Source organism: Aythya ferina (assembly GCF_964211825.1).
Source record: "Aythya ferina genome assembly, chromosome: 4".
Lineage (NCBI taxonomy): Eukaryota > Metazoa > Chordata > Aves > Anseriformes > Anatidae > Aythya > Aythya ferina.
In genome coordinates this window covers 53,605,198-53,622,530 of record NC_140300.1, presented here as the reverse complement: position 1 = coordinate 53,622,530, position 17,333 = coordinate 53,605,198, and the positions used below count along the sequence as shown (strand labels likewise).

At 36.2% G+C, this 17,333-nt stretch overlaps 2 protein-coding genes across 5 annotated transcripts in view; one reads left to right on the top strand and one right to left on the bottom strand.

Moving 5' to 3' along the window:
- Positions 1 to 568: 568 nt before the first annotated feature.
- Positions 569 to 7,308, top strand: SPATA4 (spermatogenesis associated 4). Its single transcript, XM_084517455.1, has 6 exons — positions 569 to 809; positions 889 to 1,018; positions 1,413 to 1,531; positions 1,920 to 2,140; positions 4,685 to 4,798; positions 5,692 to 7,308. The coding sequence occupies exons 1-6, from the start codon at positions 721 to 723 to the stop codon at positions 5,766 to 5,768; spliced, it is 750 nt and encodes a 249-aa protein (XP_084373581.1). The 5' UTR covers positions 569 to 720; the 3' UTR covers positions 5,769 to 7,308.
- Positions 7,309 to 8,966: 1,658 nt separating this feature from the next.
- Positions 8,967 to 17,333, bottom strand: part of WDR17 (WD repeat domain 17) — a 49,970-nt gene continuing 41,603 nt past the window's right edge. For 3 of the 4 annotated variants that reach the window (XM_084517451.1, XM_084517448.1, XM_084517450.1), the window contains 8 exons: positions 17,063 to 17,083; positions 15,737 to 15,848; positions 14,892 to 15,033; positions 14,694 to 14,796; positions 13,727 to 13,828; positions 11,368 to 11,463; positions 11,003 to 11,186; positions 8,967 to 9,283 (listed from right to left, as the gene is read on the bottom strand). In XM_084517451.1, coding sequence (XP_084373577.1) covers positions 9,164 to 9,283; positions 11,003 to 11,186; positions 11,368 to 11,463; positions 13,727 to 13,828; positions 14,694 to 14,796; positions 14,892 to 15,033; positions 15,737 to 15,848; positions 17,063 to 17,083 — 880 coding nt within the window. In that variant the 3' untranslated portion in view covers positions 8,967 to 9,163. The remainder of the gene's footprint in view (positions 9,284 to 11,002; positions 11,187 to 11,367; positions 11,464 to 13,726; positions 13,829 to 14,693; positions 14,797 to 14,891; positions 15,034 to 15,736; positions 15,849 to 17,062; positions 17,084 to 17,333) is intronic. The other variant, XM_084517449.1, reaches the window with a different exon arrangement.

The window sequence follows — 17,333 nt, the reverse complement described above, 5'->3', positions numbered from 1 at the left end:
AAACCCCAACCAGCTGGCAGTAGTACTTTTATGCCTTCAATCTCAGGTAACATACAGTTCTCCACATAATCTTTAATCTTCTGCTACCAGATAATAACATGAAAATAGAGTCACTTGAGCCAACTGAGCCAACTGAGGACGGGAACGGCTTCTGTTACTATGTAACAGGGACAAACAAAATAGGGAACGTGGGTTGTTGCCCTGGCAGGACTGCGTAGTGGAACAGGTCCTTGGCAGAGCAGACCACTCTAATGCCACGTACCAGAAACACACGCTAACAAAACAAACGACCTTAGCGGGCCGTAAAATCCTTTCCAAAAAATGATCCTTTGTCTAGCCAGAAGTTGAAGAAAACTGTCACGTTTGTACAGGGGAGCTCTGATGGGTTGAACTCTTAGCATGAGGTACATTTTAGCTAACGTATTAAAACATCAGGAACCAGACCTGAAACAAATACTGAACCAAGCCAGAACCCTGGCAAAGAAACTACTACAACACAGCCAGTCTTACAAGGATCCTTCTTCACCAGGTGCCGTACCTTTGTATGAATAAAACAAAGGCGTAGTGCGGCCGCATGGGGAACGGCGGGGCGATGAGGCCCGTCCCGTTCCGCGGTGCTGCCAGCGCCATAGCGCCGCCCGCCGCGCGGCCCTGCCCGTTGCGGCCGTTGGAGCCGTTGCGGCCGTTGCCGTGAGGCGAGGAGCGGGGCTCGGCGCCGCCATGGCTCCCCGTCAGCCCGGGCTGCCCCGGGCCGTGCTCCGCTGGCTGCAGAGCCTCGACCTCCCCGCCTGCCCCAGGCACTGCCGCAGGTGCGCCGGGCCGGGCCGGGCAAAGGGGGGTTCGGGGAGCGGGAACCGGTGCCAGCGCCCCTTCGTGTTGTCTCGGCAGGGACTTCTCCAACGGGTACCTGGTGGCGGAGATCCTGGCGCGCTACTTCCCCGCCGAGATCCGGAGCCGCGCCTGCGGGACCGGCAGCTCGCTGCCCACCAAGCTCAGCAACTGGGCCCGGCTGCAGCGGGTGAGGGCTCCGCGCTGCAACGCGCTATAGCCCCCCTCCCCGCCCCCTAAAATTTTAATGGACAGTTTGGGGCTTCTTAACGAGGCCTAAAGTGCATCATTTGTCATTTTGAGCTCCTGCTCCACAAGAATGCGGTGTGTAAAACTGGCACAATTGGGATAAGCTGCTGCTGTCGGGAATGCTGGGCTTGTTGTCCTCTTGGTTGGTACAAATTTCATGCTGAAAGCTTGTCATGGTGAAGTAACCTTTCATGGGACAGCAAGAAAAATCTCATTTGGGGTAACAAATTCAAAGACAGGCATCTTTGCACTTGGTCATGCACGAAGATACGTGTATGTGTGTGTATATATGTATGTATGTATATATATATGTATTTTTTTCCTGTTGCATAAAGTTTTTTGCAAAATATAACCTCAGCGTGGCCCAGGAACTGATAGAGGGAACAATTCACTGCAAACCAGGAGCAGCAGAAAGGCTGGTGCAGGACATCTACTCCCTGCTGACAAACAGATGGTGAGTCGATGATGCCTATAGATGGCTTCAACGGTGTTGATCAATCAATGTTTCTTACCGTATCCTAATTTGGCAAGAAATAGCACAGTCATAAATGAAAAATATATTTTAATGTGAAATTTGACTCTGGAAGAAGAGCTTGAGGAGCTGTAACTGAGTGGATTGAGCCCACAGCCCTGGGTACTGACTGCTGCTTGATTCCATTCAGCTCCTAGACTGGCTCTTTATGTATCATTTTAGTCAAGCTATTAGTTTGTGTATTGGTTTCTATTTGTTGAAAATGAAAATAACATACATTATAGAACTGCAAAAACTAATATTTAGCCATTTCTTACTGTAATTAATTCCCAAACACTTTTTTTTTTTTTTTTTTTTTTTTTTTCCCCAGTATTAAAAGCCTTCAAGACAGGGAGATTGATTTTACAGACTACTGTTACCAGACACAGTTACCAATGGTTGCCAGATCAACAGCTTCCAAGGCTATCAAGAATAACATTAGGCTGACAGAAATAATGATGGAACCCAGTGTTACCATAAACAGACAGAAGGCTAATGCTGTCATTAATATGCACATGAGAATGAGAATGCAAGAGAGGGAAGAGGATCCACGTGAGTGTTTCTCTTGTTTTTTATTTTCCTGAAGCAGGACCAGAGCTTGGGACAGCCACATTTTCCCATAGCTACAGCTCGAAATTTCTGAACAGCAGCTGAAGGCAGCAAGTAGCTGGCCTGCTTTGGTTGTCTTTGTCTTGCTTGCCTCAGTGTGGCTGGGGAATACTGTGAGAACCTTTAGATGTGATGCGTTGGGAGTACAATCTTTGAATTTTTTCTGAAGTTTCATGGTTGATGACCACTGTGTGGCTGCATTCAACGTTCCTTGGGTAGTATATCAATGTTATATTATTGGAGTCAAAGTTAATTTTAATAACACTTCCACCATTAAGACAATTAATACTTCCCTCTGATACTTCATATTACTGAAAGAAGCTGCAGAGTTCCTTCACCCTTCTTTGTTGAAGCAACACCCAGAGATGCTGTAACTTAACATTGTTAGTCTTTGAAGAAATAGACAGCTCTGGGTTCACGGGGATAGCAGTGGATGTTGTATATCTTACCTTTAGCCAAGACCTGCAGTATTCTTACAGTCAAATTACTGAGACATAGAGTGGAAAAGTGGATGACAAGGTGGATGGAAAATTGGCTGGAGTGTCAGATTCAAGGAACTGGTTGTAGACAAAGTCTAGATGAAGTCTGGATGATGGCCTCTTACGAGTGACTTGCCTCAGATATCACTTTTTGGGCTAGCACTGCCTAATGTCTGTATTAGTGACTTGGATGGTGCGATGGAGGCCGCTCATAGCAAGTGGGGGACATTCATGCTGGATGAAGGTCCCTTCAGGTTGAAAGACCACAGCAGGCTGGAGAAATGGGCTGACAGGATGTGATGCTTATCACAAAATCCTGCCATGGGAATGGAGTAAGCTATGCACTGCTACAGGCTGCAGGCAGCCACTTAAAGAGGAGCTTTGCAAAGAACAGTTCCTGGTGGACAAGTTGAATAGTGCCTTTGCAGCAGTGGAGGCCAGCAGCATCTTGGGTTGCTAGTAACAGATCAATATGTCAGTCATTTGGGAATTGATTTTTAGCCCCTTTATGGCACTTAAGAGACTGCATGTGGAGTACTGTCCTCAGTTTTGGACTACCCAGTACAAAACACAGGTTATCATTCTGGAGTCAGTCCAGGAAGGGCCACCACGGTGGTTAGAAGGCTGGTGCACATGATGTATGAGAAGTGGAAAAGAATTGGGTTTCTTCAGCTATAAGATGATGTGAAAGGATAATATAACAGCTGATTATTTCCTCCTTTTGTTTATTAGGTTAATTTGACTTACTGGATAAGGAATCAGACCAGTTATTGCCTTTCACTGGCATTATCAAATGATCTTCAACATTCAACAGAGCAAAAACATTTTAAAAATCAATTATTATAATTCTATTCATTGTAATGTTTATTACTCTTCTCTTCTACAAGACAAAGGATAAGACCTTCAAAAAACTCAGTCTTGCAGATGTTTGCACATACATCAGTCATGGATCAGTCTCATCACAACCAGTTCACCCATACTGAGGTTTGAAGAGATCATCAGGCTATGTAGTTCAACCTCCTTTGGTCAAAGATGCTCTGTATCAATTAAAAAATATCAAGCCTATGCCCATGGCGTTTCACAACTTAGATTGAGTTCTCTGGTTTGTTCTCATATTGAAACCTTTTTCTATGCTTCTGTGAATTTTTAGTATCCTTCTAAAAATGCTGGCACCAAATCTGAGCCTAACATTACAGGATTGGTCTCTTCTATGCCATAGACCAGGGCTGAGGTCTCTTCTAATTTTTTTTCTGTTTTGTGCATTGCATGTACTGGGAGTATGAGTTCTGAGAGTTCTTCCAGCTTCTTGATATCAACGGTAGTTGCAGAAGTAAGCAAAGCTTATGCAGACAGAAATCAGAAATCACATTTCAAGTAGCATTTCTTCTAACTTAATCTTTAATGTGTTTGAAGAGGCTTCAGTATTCTGATCAACAGACAACAAACAAAGAGTTTGTTCTGGATCCACATCAGGATGTATATAAGTTTTCCTTTTTTTTTTTTTTTCTCTGTTGTTTTTTGTTTTCTCCAGTAGAGGACCTACTTTTCCAAGTAGTATGTTTAACTACACTGACTTAATGATTATACTCTTGAAATATTTTGAAATTGTTGAAATTCAGAATGTGTGGTTTCAAGACATCTTGAAATATTTTGAAATTGTTGAAATTCAGAATGTGTGGTTTCAAGACATACCTGTGCAATCTCAACATTTTATCTCATGCTAATTTATGAACTCATGCATATTGTGTCCCAAAATGCTGAAGTTAATTTTATTTTTTTTAAACATATGAAAAATACTATGCTTGAAAACAAGATACAGGGAATTTTTACTATACAACTTGTTTAATAATTCCCCTTTTCTTTAGAGGGTTTATTTTATTTTTATACAGTTGCCATGGTTGTCTGGGTGTTTAAGTCAAGTGGGGGGGACAGTAACTGTTTACAACTAATTGATCAACTCTGCTTGACATACTGCTGAAATGAACAACTTGTGATTTTTGCTTTAAAGGACGGTTTAACATTAAACGAAGTTTCAGACATCATACAGTTTACCATCTTAATTGCACAACGTCTTCTACAAACATAGCTAGTATCCCAAAGGAAAAAGCATTTGCTCCATCATGTAAGTTTTTTTCTCACATCATTTAAGTTCTCAATTTAATCTTTTCAGATTATAATGTTGGGTGGTTTTGGTGTACTTTAGCTATACAGGCAACCAAAAGATTCCATGTTTAAAAACTTGGAAGAAATCAGCTACAATTTCTTAGAAAACAGACAGCTTAGAGGAGTTTGGTAGTATTTTTTTTTTCTTTTAACATAAAATTGCTTCAAGGTTTTCTCTGGTCTTGCATCTGCAGAAATTATTCTGACATTCAAAAGTGCTTCTCTTACTTTCCTCAGAACTTTATTTTGAATACATTCACCATACTGAAATATTTTTTTTTTTCCTGCTCGTTACATAATGGAGATCTTCAATTTGTTGAACGTGTGAATGGGTAGATGTGGTCCTTACTTAAGCAATAAGCTTGACTGCATAGGGAACTGTAGAATTTAGTCCTGGAGAAGTGGGAACTGAATCAGCATAGTCAGCTCTGTAGCAAATTACTAAGCCTGGTGTACGCTGAACCACATGATGGCCCTAGGCACACAGATGTCATCTTGTTGGGCTGTTTCGGGCACTGATAACAATTGTCACAAATTGAGCTGACTAATAAGTTTACAGCTTGTTTGTATATGTTCTTCCATTTTCCCTTCAAGGATAGTCTGTATTAATTTAAACAAACATACCCTCAGAAAATAGTAGAGCTTCGACCTCATCTGTAGGGCTAAAATGGTGCCTTCACAGGGGAAAATGAAGCCTTCTTTAAAAGCTTAACCATAAGTTTGTACGCTACATTTAAATCTGATTAAAACAATGCTTTGACCTTTAAATTACAGCATTTTAATACTTCTAATCTTCACACCCCCTCCTTTTTAAAAAAAATAATTTTACATTTTTTTCTGAATCGCTTCTAGATTCTTCAGGAAAGAGAGACAAAACAGATGTGGAGAAGAACTCCAAGAGCAACAAGCTGACAGATCCTCTGTTATGATGGTTATTTAGCACCTTCCAGGATACCACTGAACGGATTAACCAGAGAGATGTGGAACTTTGAAACACAAACCTCATTCCAATTACAGTTCTCTTGACTGTATAATCAACAAAGAAAAATCTCAGTTTACTGCCTGTTAGGGAACAATTCCATTTTAAGCCAAATAAATTGAAAAAGCTGGTTTAATAGTAGTCACATTCTACAAAACAGCTTTTGTTATTATTTATTTTAAAAATAGTTTAATTTACTTGTTTCTATAATAGTGCCTAGTTTCCTTTTCAGCTTCATTAGAGTTGATATTTATCAGTATAAGTTTCTGATACAGATGATATTGATACAAGATCAGAACCCATAAAGTATAACTACTACATGGAAGTATACAAAGATAGGAAGACATGAAGACAAGATCTTCACAAATGATTTAAAAAAAAAAAAAAAAAAAAAAAGCTTTATTTTTCCTCCTGTTGGTCTAGTACTTTTACCTAAAGCAAAGTTAATTCTGAATTTTATTTCTTTTCTATATAAACATAAAAGCTTCAAATTTTAAAAATACTAATACCTAATCTGAAAAAACAGGTCTCTAGACTTTGTAGTTTACTTTTGTTTTCTCTGGTAAGAATGAAGGCAGTTTCTTGCATTAGTGTAATCTTAAATTATTGCCATTTGGGATTTAATATTTTTTCCCATTGAAGAGTTCAACAAGATGGATTTAAAGTGTCATATCTAATTTTTAAAGGCAGTGTTTGCAATGGGAAAGGTTCATAGTTTGACACTTTTTTTATCGTTTTGGAACCCACCTAGGAGGCTGTTCTGTTCTGAGGATCTCACCTTTGGCTACAGCCTGTGAAGCTTACAGACACATCATAACAGTGGTCAGATTCTTTCAATAGAACAATGATTTTATACATGGATACAATCATGGAAAAAAATCTTACCTTAGGTATACTGAGATTTATAGTAACTAGGAAGCACTTGGTAAATTGCTTCTAAATTTCTTTTAAAGAAATGCTTTAAAAAGCTTCTAAATAAAATTGCTTGCTAAATTTCTTCATTCAAACAGAAATACTGATTTTTACAGAAGAGTCAAACGATTGTTTGAAGACAAAGGATTCTTTAATATTAAAGGAAAATACTTGTATTGGACTAGCTGTGCTGGACAATGAAGTCACACATTAACAAACAACCTGAAATTCTTTTTGAAAATAACGTAGCTATGTTTTGACAGTTGCAACCACAGTTTTAGCAGCAGAAACACTTAACTTTTTTTTTTTTTTTTTTGGATGTTCCCCTCACTCACCAGATGGGGTACAATTATGTTAAAGAAAATGCAACCTCATTTTATTCACAATGACTGTTACCTGATGGATCCCAATATAAAAAGTGCCCTTTGACTTATTTTTTGTATTTCAACAATGTATTTCAACAATCACTCTCTAGTTTAAAGAGGGAGTAAATTTGTCTAAGATTCCATGTTAAGGCACAACTTAGGCACAACAATTGATGCAGTAATACTATGTCTTCTAAGATACTTGAGCTATGATGTATTTGTAAAAATCCTTAAGACACAGCATAAGTTTTGAAATAGAGCTGAGTGGCAGTTCAGTTAATCTTTTAGATCCTATCATCAGACATAGGTTTGCACATTCAGTTCTTACCTGTGCTCTCCAGTTTTGTATTAAATTACACAATCTTGTGTGTAATAGATTTTGTATTAAATTACACAATCCTGTGTGTACTAAAAGATAACTAGTCTTTCAAGCAACCCATCAGCTATTGACTGCTGGAAAATTATTTCACAAACTATGAATTTTTATTTCTGAAATCCAACTCTAATTCCCCAAGCTCCACAGGGTTGGACAAAGGAAAACATCTCCCAAACAATACCTGCAAAAAGTGAAAAATTTTTCTAACACCTAGGTATGTACAGAATTTTTTTTGTATAGATTACAAAGCAGCTATTATTTTTTCCAACATAATCTTATACCAGAAATCCTGTAATAATATTCTAAAACAGACAAAATGAAATCTTAACTTTTATAAAATGGAAAAAAAAAGATAGGATTTGTTGATTTCTGATCTCCATCCCATCTTTCTGGCATTGTGGCATTGTTACTTCTATTTAGATGAGGGCATTGTTTACTGACCCATTGAGGGTTGTCTTGGATAAGGTATGTTAAAAAGACCTTGTGTTACTTCTTATTTTACAGGAGTTGCTCTAGAAATAATTCTGCCTATTTCTAAATGTAACTTTATATTTCATATAACTAGCGGGATTTTAAAATTTATTTTAAAGTGGCAGCAAAAAACATAACAACGGGTTAGGTAGATTTCTGACTGTGGGCCATCAAGCTGAAAAGAACCAAGGCATCTTTTCTACAGGTGAATAATTCCAATTATAAGATTTCTCCTATAATTAAATTCCATACTATATACATCTTTAAAATTTAAATATTCATTGTATTCTATTGACATATTTTTCTTCCCATTTGAGCACAGCATTAGTAAATAAAAATATATGCACAAGTATTTGTTTCTGGTCCATCATACTATATGTGTATTTAAAACTAATATAAAATGTAAAAAGAAAACATTTTAAATGTATATAATGTATTTAAATAATTTCAATACATTTGCTGTTTGTCCCTTACAAACCCTCTTTTTTTAAAAAAAAAAAATGTTTCTATACATTTTAGTTTCTGGTTAGGAAACTATAATGGGGACAGTTGCCAAAGACGAACTTATTAGAAAATAGAGTATTATAATGTAGATATTCAAACCTATCTAAACAAAATATTAATAAACATATTTGTATTACTGTTAAAGCACGTAAATAATGGATGAAAAAGTCATCTAAGCACTTGAAATATTACTTTTGCTATAGAATTCTGTATGTAAAAACTAGTTAAAATTAAAAAGGGGGACACAATGTGTTAATCAGCTGCAGGATTTCAGTCATTCTAAAAATGGGTTGCAGTGGCTATCCATAAAGTCACTATGTATTTAAAAGTGTGTTTATGAATTTCACAGTTTGTTATCTGTATTTTGATAATGTGCAGATAGTTGCCTACTTGCTTTACAAGGCATTTGTTTACACAAATTTAACAGAAATGCGTCTGCATTGTCTGACAACAGTTCTTACTTTAAAAAAAAGGCATGGCTGTCAATTAAGTTAGGACTTTTTCTCTTTGGATTCTCAAATTTTTCTTTGGATTATCAAGAAACATTTATATAGAAATCATTTTCTTGTTCTCATATTACAGTTTTCAAAGTCCAAGTAATTGCCTTTCAGGATGGATCAACTGCCATCTTTCTGTCCTTTGACAAGCAAGGTTAAATTGCTATTAACCCCTAAACTGTTATTCTAAGCACTACAAAGAACAGAGGAAAACACCGCATCAAAATGGGTTAAGTCGTATTCCTGTTCCTAGTGGTGAAAAAGGATTCACTTTGGCCCACATCAAAGCATCATTCAGTGAAATAGCAGATTTTCCATCTTCAAGGAAGAACACTGGACCCTGTACAGCAAAAATGTTTGGAGAGGGAAAAAACAAAGTACACAAGTATTGAGTAAAGACTACCAGAATGACCAGCACATTTTGTTACATCTGAGAAGCATGTAAAAATTAGATTTACATCTGTCACCTAAATTTATACAAAAATAGTACCTGGTCAACTCAAAGCTTTGATGCTGAATTTGTAATGCACAACTGTTAAGTGAACTGGTTATCTTCTAAAACCTGGAGACCCAACATTTTGTAATCTTTCTATTTTTTTTTATAATTGTTGTGTTCTATATGTTTGCCAGTAATTCAGGCAAAATGTAACTGTAGAGTAAGAGTCCGAGATAAGATTTTTTTTTTCTCTTCAGAATATCATACATACTTCACTGTAATTATCTGTGGTGATCTTTGGGTTTCTTCATCCTAAAACTGAATAAATATGAATATATATATATACACACACACATATATATAACACCTGCATGGAAGGTACATGCAGTCTACAGGAAAATTTCAACTGTTCGCTATGAAAAACATGAAGGACAAAACACCAATTTATCTGTTGGGAGAAAAGCTATCTGCTAATTTCCTCATCTGATAAAATAGTGTCAAAGCTGCAATTTAGTTTTAAGTGCCTTCTTCTCTGAATTTACCACTTAAAACTGTAAAACCAAGCAATTAGGCTACTGTACCTTAGTATTAACTCAATGAATTGTGAGCTGATCCGCATGCCTAAAGCAGTAACTCCTAATATTAGCTAATCCAGAGATTAGGATATTGTAGACGACAAACTGGTGATACCATACTTGATATTCTTGTCAAATGGATTATAACAATGACATCTTTCTGTGGCTGTTAACAACAACTAACATGGGGCATGTATTTTCCTCTGAGACACAGCAAAGACTATGTTCTAATGTGGAGGCGTTGGCAGCAAATCTTTTAGACTTGAGGATGCTCAGTTTGTAATTCTGTTTACCTCAAGGACCTCATTAGCATTTTGTGATCTCCAATTTCTGATACAAAACCATCCCTCTTAATCCTTCAACAACCCTCTCATTCTTTGGGCTGGCATCTTGCACTGGACAGTGGAAATAGCCTCATACAAGAGAGTAATTTGGCATTGAACCAGTGCTTGGAGAAAGAAGCCTTTGAGTAGTGTTTTCAGGCCCTGTCAATTTCCCGTTTGTGAAAATAATAACATATACCAAAGAAGCATTAAAAGGACTAGTACATTTTGATCATAAAGCCCTATGCAAGTGAAAAATGAATATATTTGAATATTTACTTTTCTAATATTTGGCTTTAATTAATGAATTTTAAGTTTTATATTATGCATTTCCATAACAATTAATTCTAACAATAGAATAATGTCAGTATGTTGTTGAAAACAGAAAAACAGGATTATTTTTTTTTTAATTTAAAGTGCTGTGAGGTAGGAGTTAATAAGTTGAAAGCACTTTAAAAAGAACATTTGGCAAAATAAATTTGTCTTTCCCATGGAAATTCAAAAGTTTTGGTTTGGGAAATTGGGCAATCATTTGTTTGGACAATTCTTTATATAGCTTTTCTAACACAGCAGATCTCAGCACTTGTCCTCTTTAACTTCTGCTACTCTGACAACAAGAAAAAGATTCTTCCTCCCACGACGGGCTAGACATTAGACTTACGGTAACTTCACAACTAGCCAACACTATCACCAAGACAGAATACCTTGGCTCTCTGAAACTGTACCTGTATCCTTAGCCCCGTCAAACAAGAGATGTGAACATCAGAATGACTAGGAAGATTTGATCCAGTGACATAGTCTGGCCCAACCATTCCTTTCAGAGGCTCCTCTTGTATTCGTGATACCAGTATTGAATACACCATTTTTTGTGATTCAGATGGTGGGGTGCGTGGCAATTCATCCGTTGGCCTATGAACAAAAGACATTTATTTTTCAACCATCGTACGTTATGCATTAGAAATTAACGTCCACACAATAGCAATTTTTTACATTCAGGTTAAAATTTTACAAAAGGATAAATACTGTATTTACAAATAAACATTTAAATGCCAGCAGTCTCATTCATGCTAATTTCATACTTTGCACCTACTTGCTTAACTGAGTACAAGCTTGCCATGCATCTAATTCCTCCGCGAGCTGTTCAATTTTCAAAGGTACAGATACTTCTCGTCTTTTTAAAAGCTGACTGAAAAGAAAGAAAATAAGAAAATAATTAAATTCCAAATTAATTCTAACAATTAATATTTTCTTGAAAGAAAAATAAGATAGACAATAGTAATATCAAAATATTTTGATGTAACTTTAGCATTTGATCCTTCATAATATATGAAGGATAATAATATATTCATCATAATATATTCATCAATATAAACCCATAGAAATAGTAAATTACCAGATATTCTAGTATGCTAGAAAAAGTATACTTTTTTCATTAAGCTTCTCTTCAATTATCTGGTTTTTTTGTTTGTTTGTTTGTTTGTTTTTTTTTTTTTTTTTTTTTGTTTTTTCTTTAAGGCCTCTATATTTTAAGGCTTCTATTTTCTTATGACAAGTTTACTAGAAGTAAGGGCACAAAAATATGTGATAAAAATATGGTTACAATGATGGTGGTTTAATACATGCTCTGGGATAGCCTTGTTTTATCTGATTACCTGTGGAAAACAGAGTTTCAAAAAACTTTCATTGGATTTATTATTATTATTATTTTTAATTAAAATATAATACAAGTGACAGTTACTACCAGACCTAATTCAGCAAGCTTCCATCTCTGTTGGACTGCCTTAAAAATGTGCAGCTTAAGCATGTATGTATACAAGTATCCAGTTGCAGATGGCCTGAAATCTAAAAACCTATGAATCCCAAAAATACTGTGCAATCTGAGAAAAAAAAAAAATAGAGCAGTTTTGTTCAGTGGTTCTTTAAATCCCAAGAAAACTTAAAGCTTGACGGTCAAGGTATCACAGTCTCTGTTTGTTATTAGCCTATTCGCTTCTGTATCAGAATGGCCCTTCTGTAGAAACTTGTATTTTTTTTTCCCCAATATGTAAAGCTGTGGCTCATAAAAGAAATAAAAACAGTGCTATTTCCTTTTCCTGTTTGTACACTCAGGTTTCAGGGATGACGGTAGCTAAGAGGAAAGGAGTGCTGTCTAGAATATAATGGAGAGGAGTCAAAGAAATGGGGCAAATACACAGATTTAATATCTGTTAAATTTATGCTATTTATTGCTGGTAGAAAATTATGATAAAACATCAGGAAAACTCACAGTTTAGGGTTCAAAAGGACTGGACAACATGCAACATTTATAAACGAGCTGTAATTTTTAGCAAAGCTGCAGGTAGTGTCACAGTATAAGCTGGAGCAATGCCAAAGCAGACCACATTACAAAATCAGTGACATCTTGGACATGGCTTTGCCACACAGCAAAATGGGTGACAAAACCCAAAAGATCTGTTGGTGCCAAATTGTGAGTGAGAGGTTATGCTATAAATGGAAATTACTTATCTGGACAGCAGTGTCCTTACAAATCAGAGAGGAAGACTAAATAATAGTTATAGTTTGATGAAGGAATACTAAAATATTGTATATAAACCTATTTTATTTCCCAGATAAGATAGAGATTATAGAACTTATTTTTTTCTCCTTTCAAGTTGAGTTGATTGAGTCAAGTCAGTCAAGTCAAAGTAGGTCAAGCCAGGTTGGGTCAAGTACAGTCAAGTTGGATTGGGTCGAATAAGGTCAGGCCACATGGAGTCAGATCAGGTCAAGTGAACTGAGCGGACCAGGTCAGGTAGGGTCAAGATGGGTTGGGCCAAGCGGATGAGGTTAAGCCAAGTCAGGTCAGGTCAAGTTGGTGAGATCAAGTCAAATGGGCCAGGTCACATCAAGTGGATAAAGGTAAGTCAGGTCAAGTCAAGTAACTAGGCTGGGCTGGGCCAAGTCAGTGGGCTAGGCAAAGTGAAATGCTTGCAGATAGGGATGTTAGCTTAGCAAGTGCCAGAAGGTCAAGACAGGTGTTTTAGTGGGAAATCAAGCAAGTCATGAGGTCTACAGTCACAGCTTGTCCTTGTCATTACTGAACAAGTCTTCCCAAGTGGTCTACACTGATACAAAATTATATATTTACAGTTACAGTTCTAATCATGCATGGAGGCAATGTTGAATATTCATCTACTTCTAATAATGTTTTTCATAAAGAACTACAAGTTTGAGTGAAATCCTGAATTCACAACTTGTGCTAACTCAAAAACTTTTATTAACATAATGCACACACAAAAAAAAAAAAGTAAAGAAGGCTCCATAGGAGGCATGGCTTCACCACTATACACCACTCACAGAACTGAGACCTCAGATTATTTTTTTTTTGTGGGGGAGAAGTGTGGACTATCTATGGCATACATCGTAATAGGGATTGAGATTTCTAAGTGTTATTGAAAACTTAACATTACCTTGTATATTCATAAAGTGCAGGTACAATGCTATTGTACTGTCTTCTGATAGCAAGTAAAGCACCAATGTAACCACACAAAATCAACAACTCATTCCGAAACCTATAAATGGACAAGTATTAATCATAAACAATAAAGATTTCAAGCATTTGCAAAAACCTTAAACTCATATTCAAGTATATGATTTTAAAAACTGATTTATCAGTCCATCTTTCATGGGTAATACACGTTAGCTGACTGTTTACTTTCTTTGTGGTGTGATGTAATTATTAAAAAAAGATTTAATCTGCTGTGTACTGATTTTAGTTATTACATTTTAAATGGCAAGTATAACACAGTTAATAAGCCCAATCACATAAAGCTGCGAAAAGAATGCACTCAGACATTTTAATGTAATAAAACTCAAAAATGTAAATAAAATTGTCTCACATATTTGTATGTTTTTCAGTACCATCAATTTTCCCCACAGACCAGAGGTAAGAGTTAAGCTTTCTGCTCCTTTCTTCACACATACACTTGTGCAGATACCCCCAACACCTAGCTTCAACCACATTTTTTATGAAAGGCAAACCACAGCACTCCAAATATTTCAGAGTTAATTTTAAGAGTAACAACTTTTCCTTGACGTAAAAACCCATATAGTATGTGGTACCACTACTCCTTTTCTTCAGGAAACGGAAACAAGTTGTGATCCAAATGAGCTTCTTCAAATACGGCCAACCTTGACTCACCCATTGTAAATGCCTCACAGAGAAAGAAGAAGAAAAACACCTTTTCCTTCTTGCTAAATTTAGGAGAATTCCACATTCAATTCTCCATACTGGGAATTAGCCTGCTTGTTGTAATCTTTTTGTAGCCCTCTTCTAGTCAGCAAAAAATACTTTAATGATGTGTACCTATAGCTTTTTATTCCAAATGTTTCCTTTAATTAAGCTTGCACTTCTAAAAACAGGTAAAACATACTCACTTGCTACATTTATGCAACACTAATTGTTCAGTACGTATGTAACTTAGAAGGTCAAGATATGGGCAGACTGAATCTAAAGTCCAATCTGAGCCACGAAGTTGTTCTGTTGAAAAATAGAAATAGAAATAATAGAAAAATATCTAAAGAGGCAGGCTGTCAAAATTACTTATGCATAAAAAAGTTTCTTCATTTAAGTACCTTTCACATATTGAATGCCAATAGGGAGAGCCTTTTCTGGTTCTGTGCTTAACAGATAGTACTTTATAGTTTCAAATATATCTCCGTCTGCCTCAGTTGTCTCTGCCAATCGCATACATTCTTCTGCATCAGGAAGATTACACTAGAAAACAAGGTTTTTGCTAAAGAATTATTTTAATACTCAAACAACCATCTAAGATGTACAGAAATACTGAAGCTCTTATATATCATTAAGATCAAACTCTCTGAAGATAATGTTTGAATGACATACCTCCATATAATAGGCATTAAAAAGCCATCTAGAGTAGAGATGACACTGCTGAAGGAGAAGGTTCTGTAAGTATCAGCTTCACTTGTTAGTGATTTTGTGAATTTGTTACTATTCCTTTGAAGATGTGCAGCCTGAGTTTAAGGGAGGGAGTTAGTGGAGCAGACTCCTTTGCTGCTGAAGACGAAGGGGGGGGGAAGGGAAGGGCAGGGCTTAAGGAGACTATAGACATCAAGATGTAAAACAATTCAGGGTACTACAAAAAGGTGATCTGCCAAGACATGATTAGGCTGCACTTCAGTGATGAGGTTATAAATCCTATTGACAAAAAATGATGAAGATCATAAGCTACTTCTGGAAGTAACCTGTGCCATGAAAATACTGTACACACTAGAATTAAAGAACTAAAGTTCTTGTACTGAAAATAAAGTCAATAAAGACTGAAAGAGAAAAAAATATATTGAACATATGTAAGAACATTAGTGAAAAAAACATCTTAAATTTATTTGGCATTATACATTCTGAAATCATTACAAAACCTCTTTTTAGGATCCAGGTAAATTCTTTCTCATTGTACCTTTTCATGTAGGTCATTTATTTCTGCTATGCATCCAGGATAAAAAGCACATAGCTTTACCAAATGCAGTTTATTATCAGGAATCATCATAAGAAGATCGGCTGCTAAATCCCTGCACAAACACAAAGACAACATGTTGTTATTCTTGATGGTTTGTAATAAAATGAAACAGTTTTCCCTTTACATTCCTTCTACACAGATGAGTTTACTGGGAGGAAAAAAAAGAAAAAAAAAAAAAAAAAAAAAAAAAAAAGGCTATTTCCAGGTAAGATCAGAAGCAACTTGGGAGTCTATTTTTGGTACAATAAATGAGGCTTAAGATTTCAATCAATAGCTTACTAAGGCCTAAAGAAGGAGGTTCTACCTCTTCCTTCCCTTAGATCTCCACTTCCCTTCCATTCTTATATCTTTTTGTTCCAGTTTTCAAAGGCATCATCCCGTCCCTCATCAATTTCTCTAATGCACATATCATCACTAGGTAGGCAGATCCAGGTCACTACCTTGCAAAAATTGAATTCTTTTTTTTTCTTTTTTGAGAATTTAATTTCTAGATTTTTTTTAATGTTGCTTTAGGTGGTTGAATTAAACAACTGTGCAATCCTCAAGTGTAAGAACCACCTCCAAGTGAGATGGAAGAAAACATGAGCAGCGATTGGAAGGGAAAGTAGGACCTCTCCCATTGAAAAAAAGAGGGTAGTGTGGCTCTGTCCTGAAACGATATCCTCAGTCAAACTGCCAGAAGTTGAGGGTAAAAGGCTTTTAGAGCACCATGACATCAGCAAAAAACATCTTTCAGTCATTCAGAATGGCTACAGCTTCTGTGATAAAAAAAGATTATACAAGAAAAGAATGATACCTATTTTAATCCTTCTGATTAAACACAAAAAAATGGGCTTTAGCAGACTGATGTTTCTGAAGTATTCTCTACTTCTTACCATTTGTTTACTTCCCCATCCTACTTTACACAAGAAGCAGCTGGAGAGAACGCACATAAATACTAGCAAATTATTTAAAAAAAAAATAATATTGAGCTTTAAATAATTAATTATTCTTATTGTTTTATGTCTCTTTTACTCATGCAGGCATTATTTCTCCTGTGACCCACAAGACTGACTTGCCACTGTGTAAGGCAAAATCTCCTACTGAGTTCCCCTGGCTTGTCAGAATGCAGTCCTTGGCTTAAAAATGCAAGTTGCTGTCCAATATCTACTTTCCACCCCACTTCCCATCTATGATTAAATAATGAGGACACATTTTAAATTTATTTTTAGCATTAGTGAAGTCACACACTTTTCTAATCTCTCCTTCTAGAAAGAAGCATAATACCTGTATCCAAGTGATGGAGAGCTAAAAGGAAGACATTGAAACAGTAATGAATAAAACTTTGTTTTGTATTCTTAACTTTGTATACAGAAGAAAAATATAATAGAACATCTACAAAAGCAAATCTAATAGCCAAGTTAGCTGACTGTGTTTAAGAAAAAAGAAATCTTTCCAATGCCTTTTAACAACCTAACAAACCTAATGCCAAAAGGTCTTTGGAAAATGTGTTATCTTATTATTATTACTATTTTGCAATAGCCACTTTTCTAAGATA

Excerpts from the sequence above, each read along its gene's own strand:
- SPATA4 (XM_084517455.1), top strand. The coding sequence starts at position 721 with ATGGCTCCCCGTCAGCCCGGGCTGCCCCGGGCCGTGCTCCGCTGGCTG. Across the intron at positions 810-888 it reads TGCCCCAGGCACTGCCGCAG|GGACTTCTCCAACGGGTACC; the intron begins GTGCGCCGGGCC and ends TTGTCTCGGCAG. Across the intron at positions 1,532-1,919 it reads TCCCTGCTGACAAACAGATG|TATTAAAAGCCTTCAAGACA; the intron begins GTGAGTCGATGA and ends TTTTTTCCCCAG.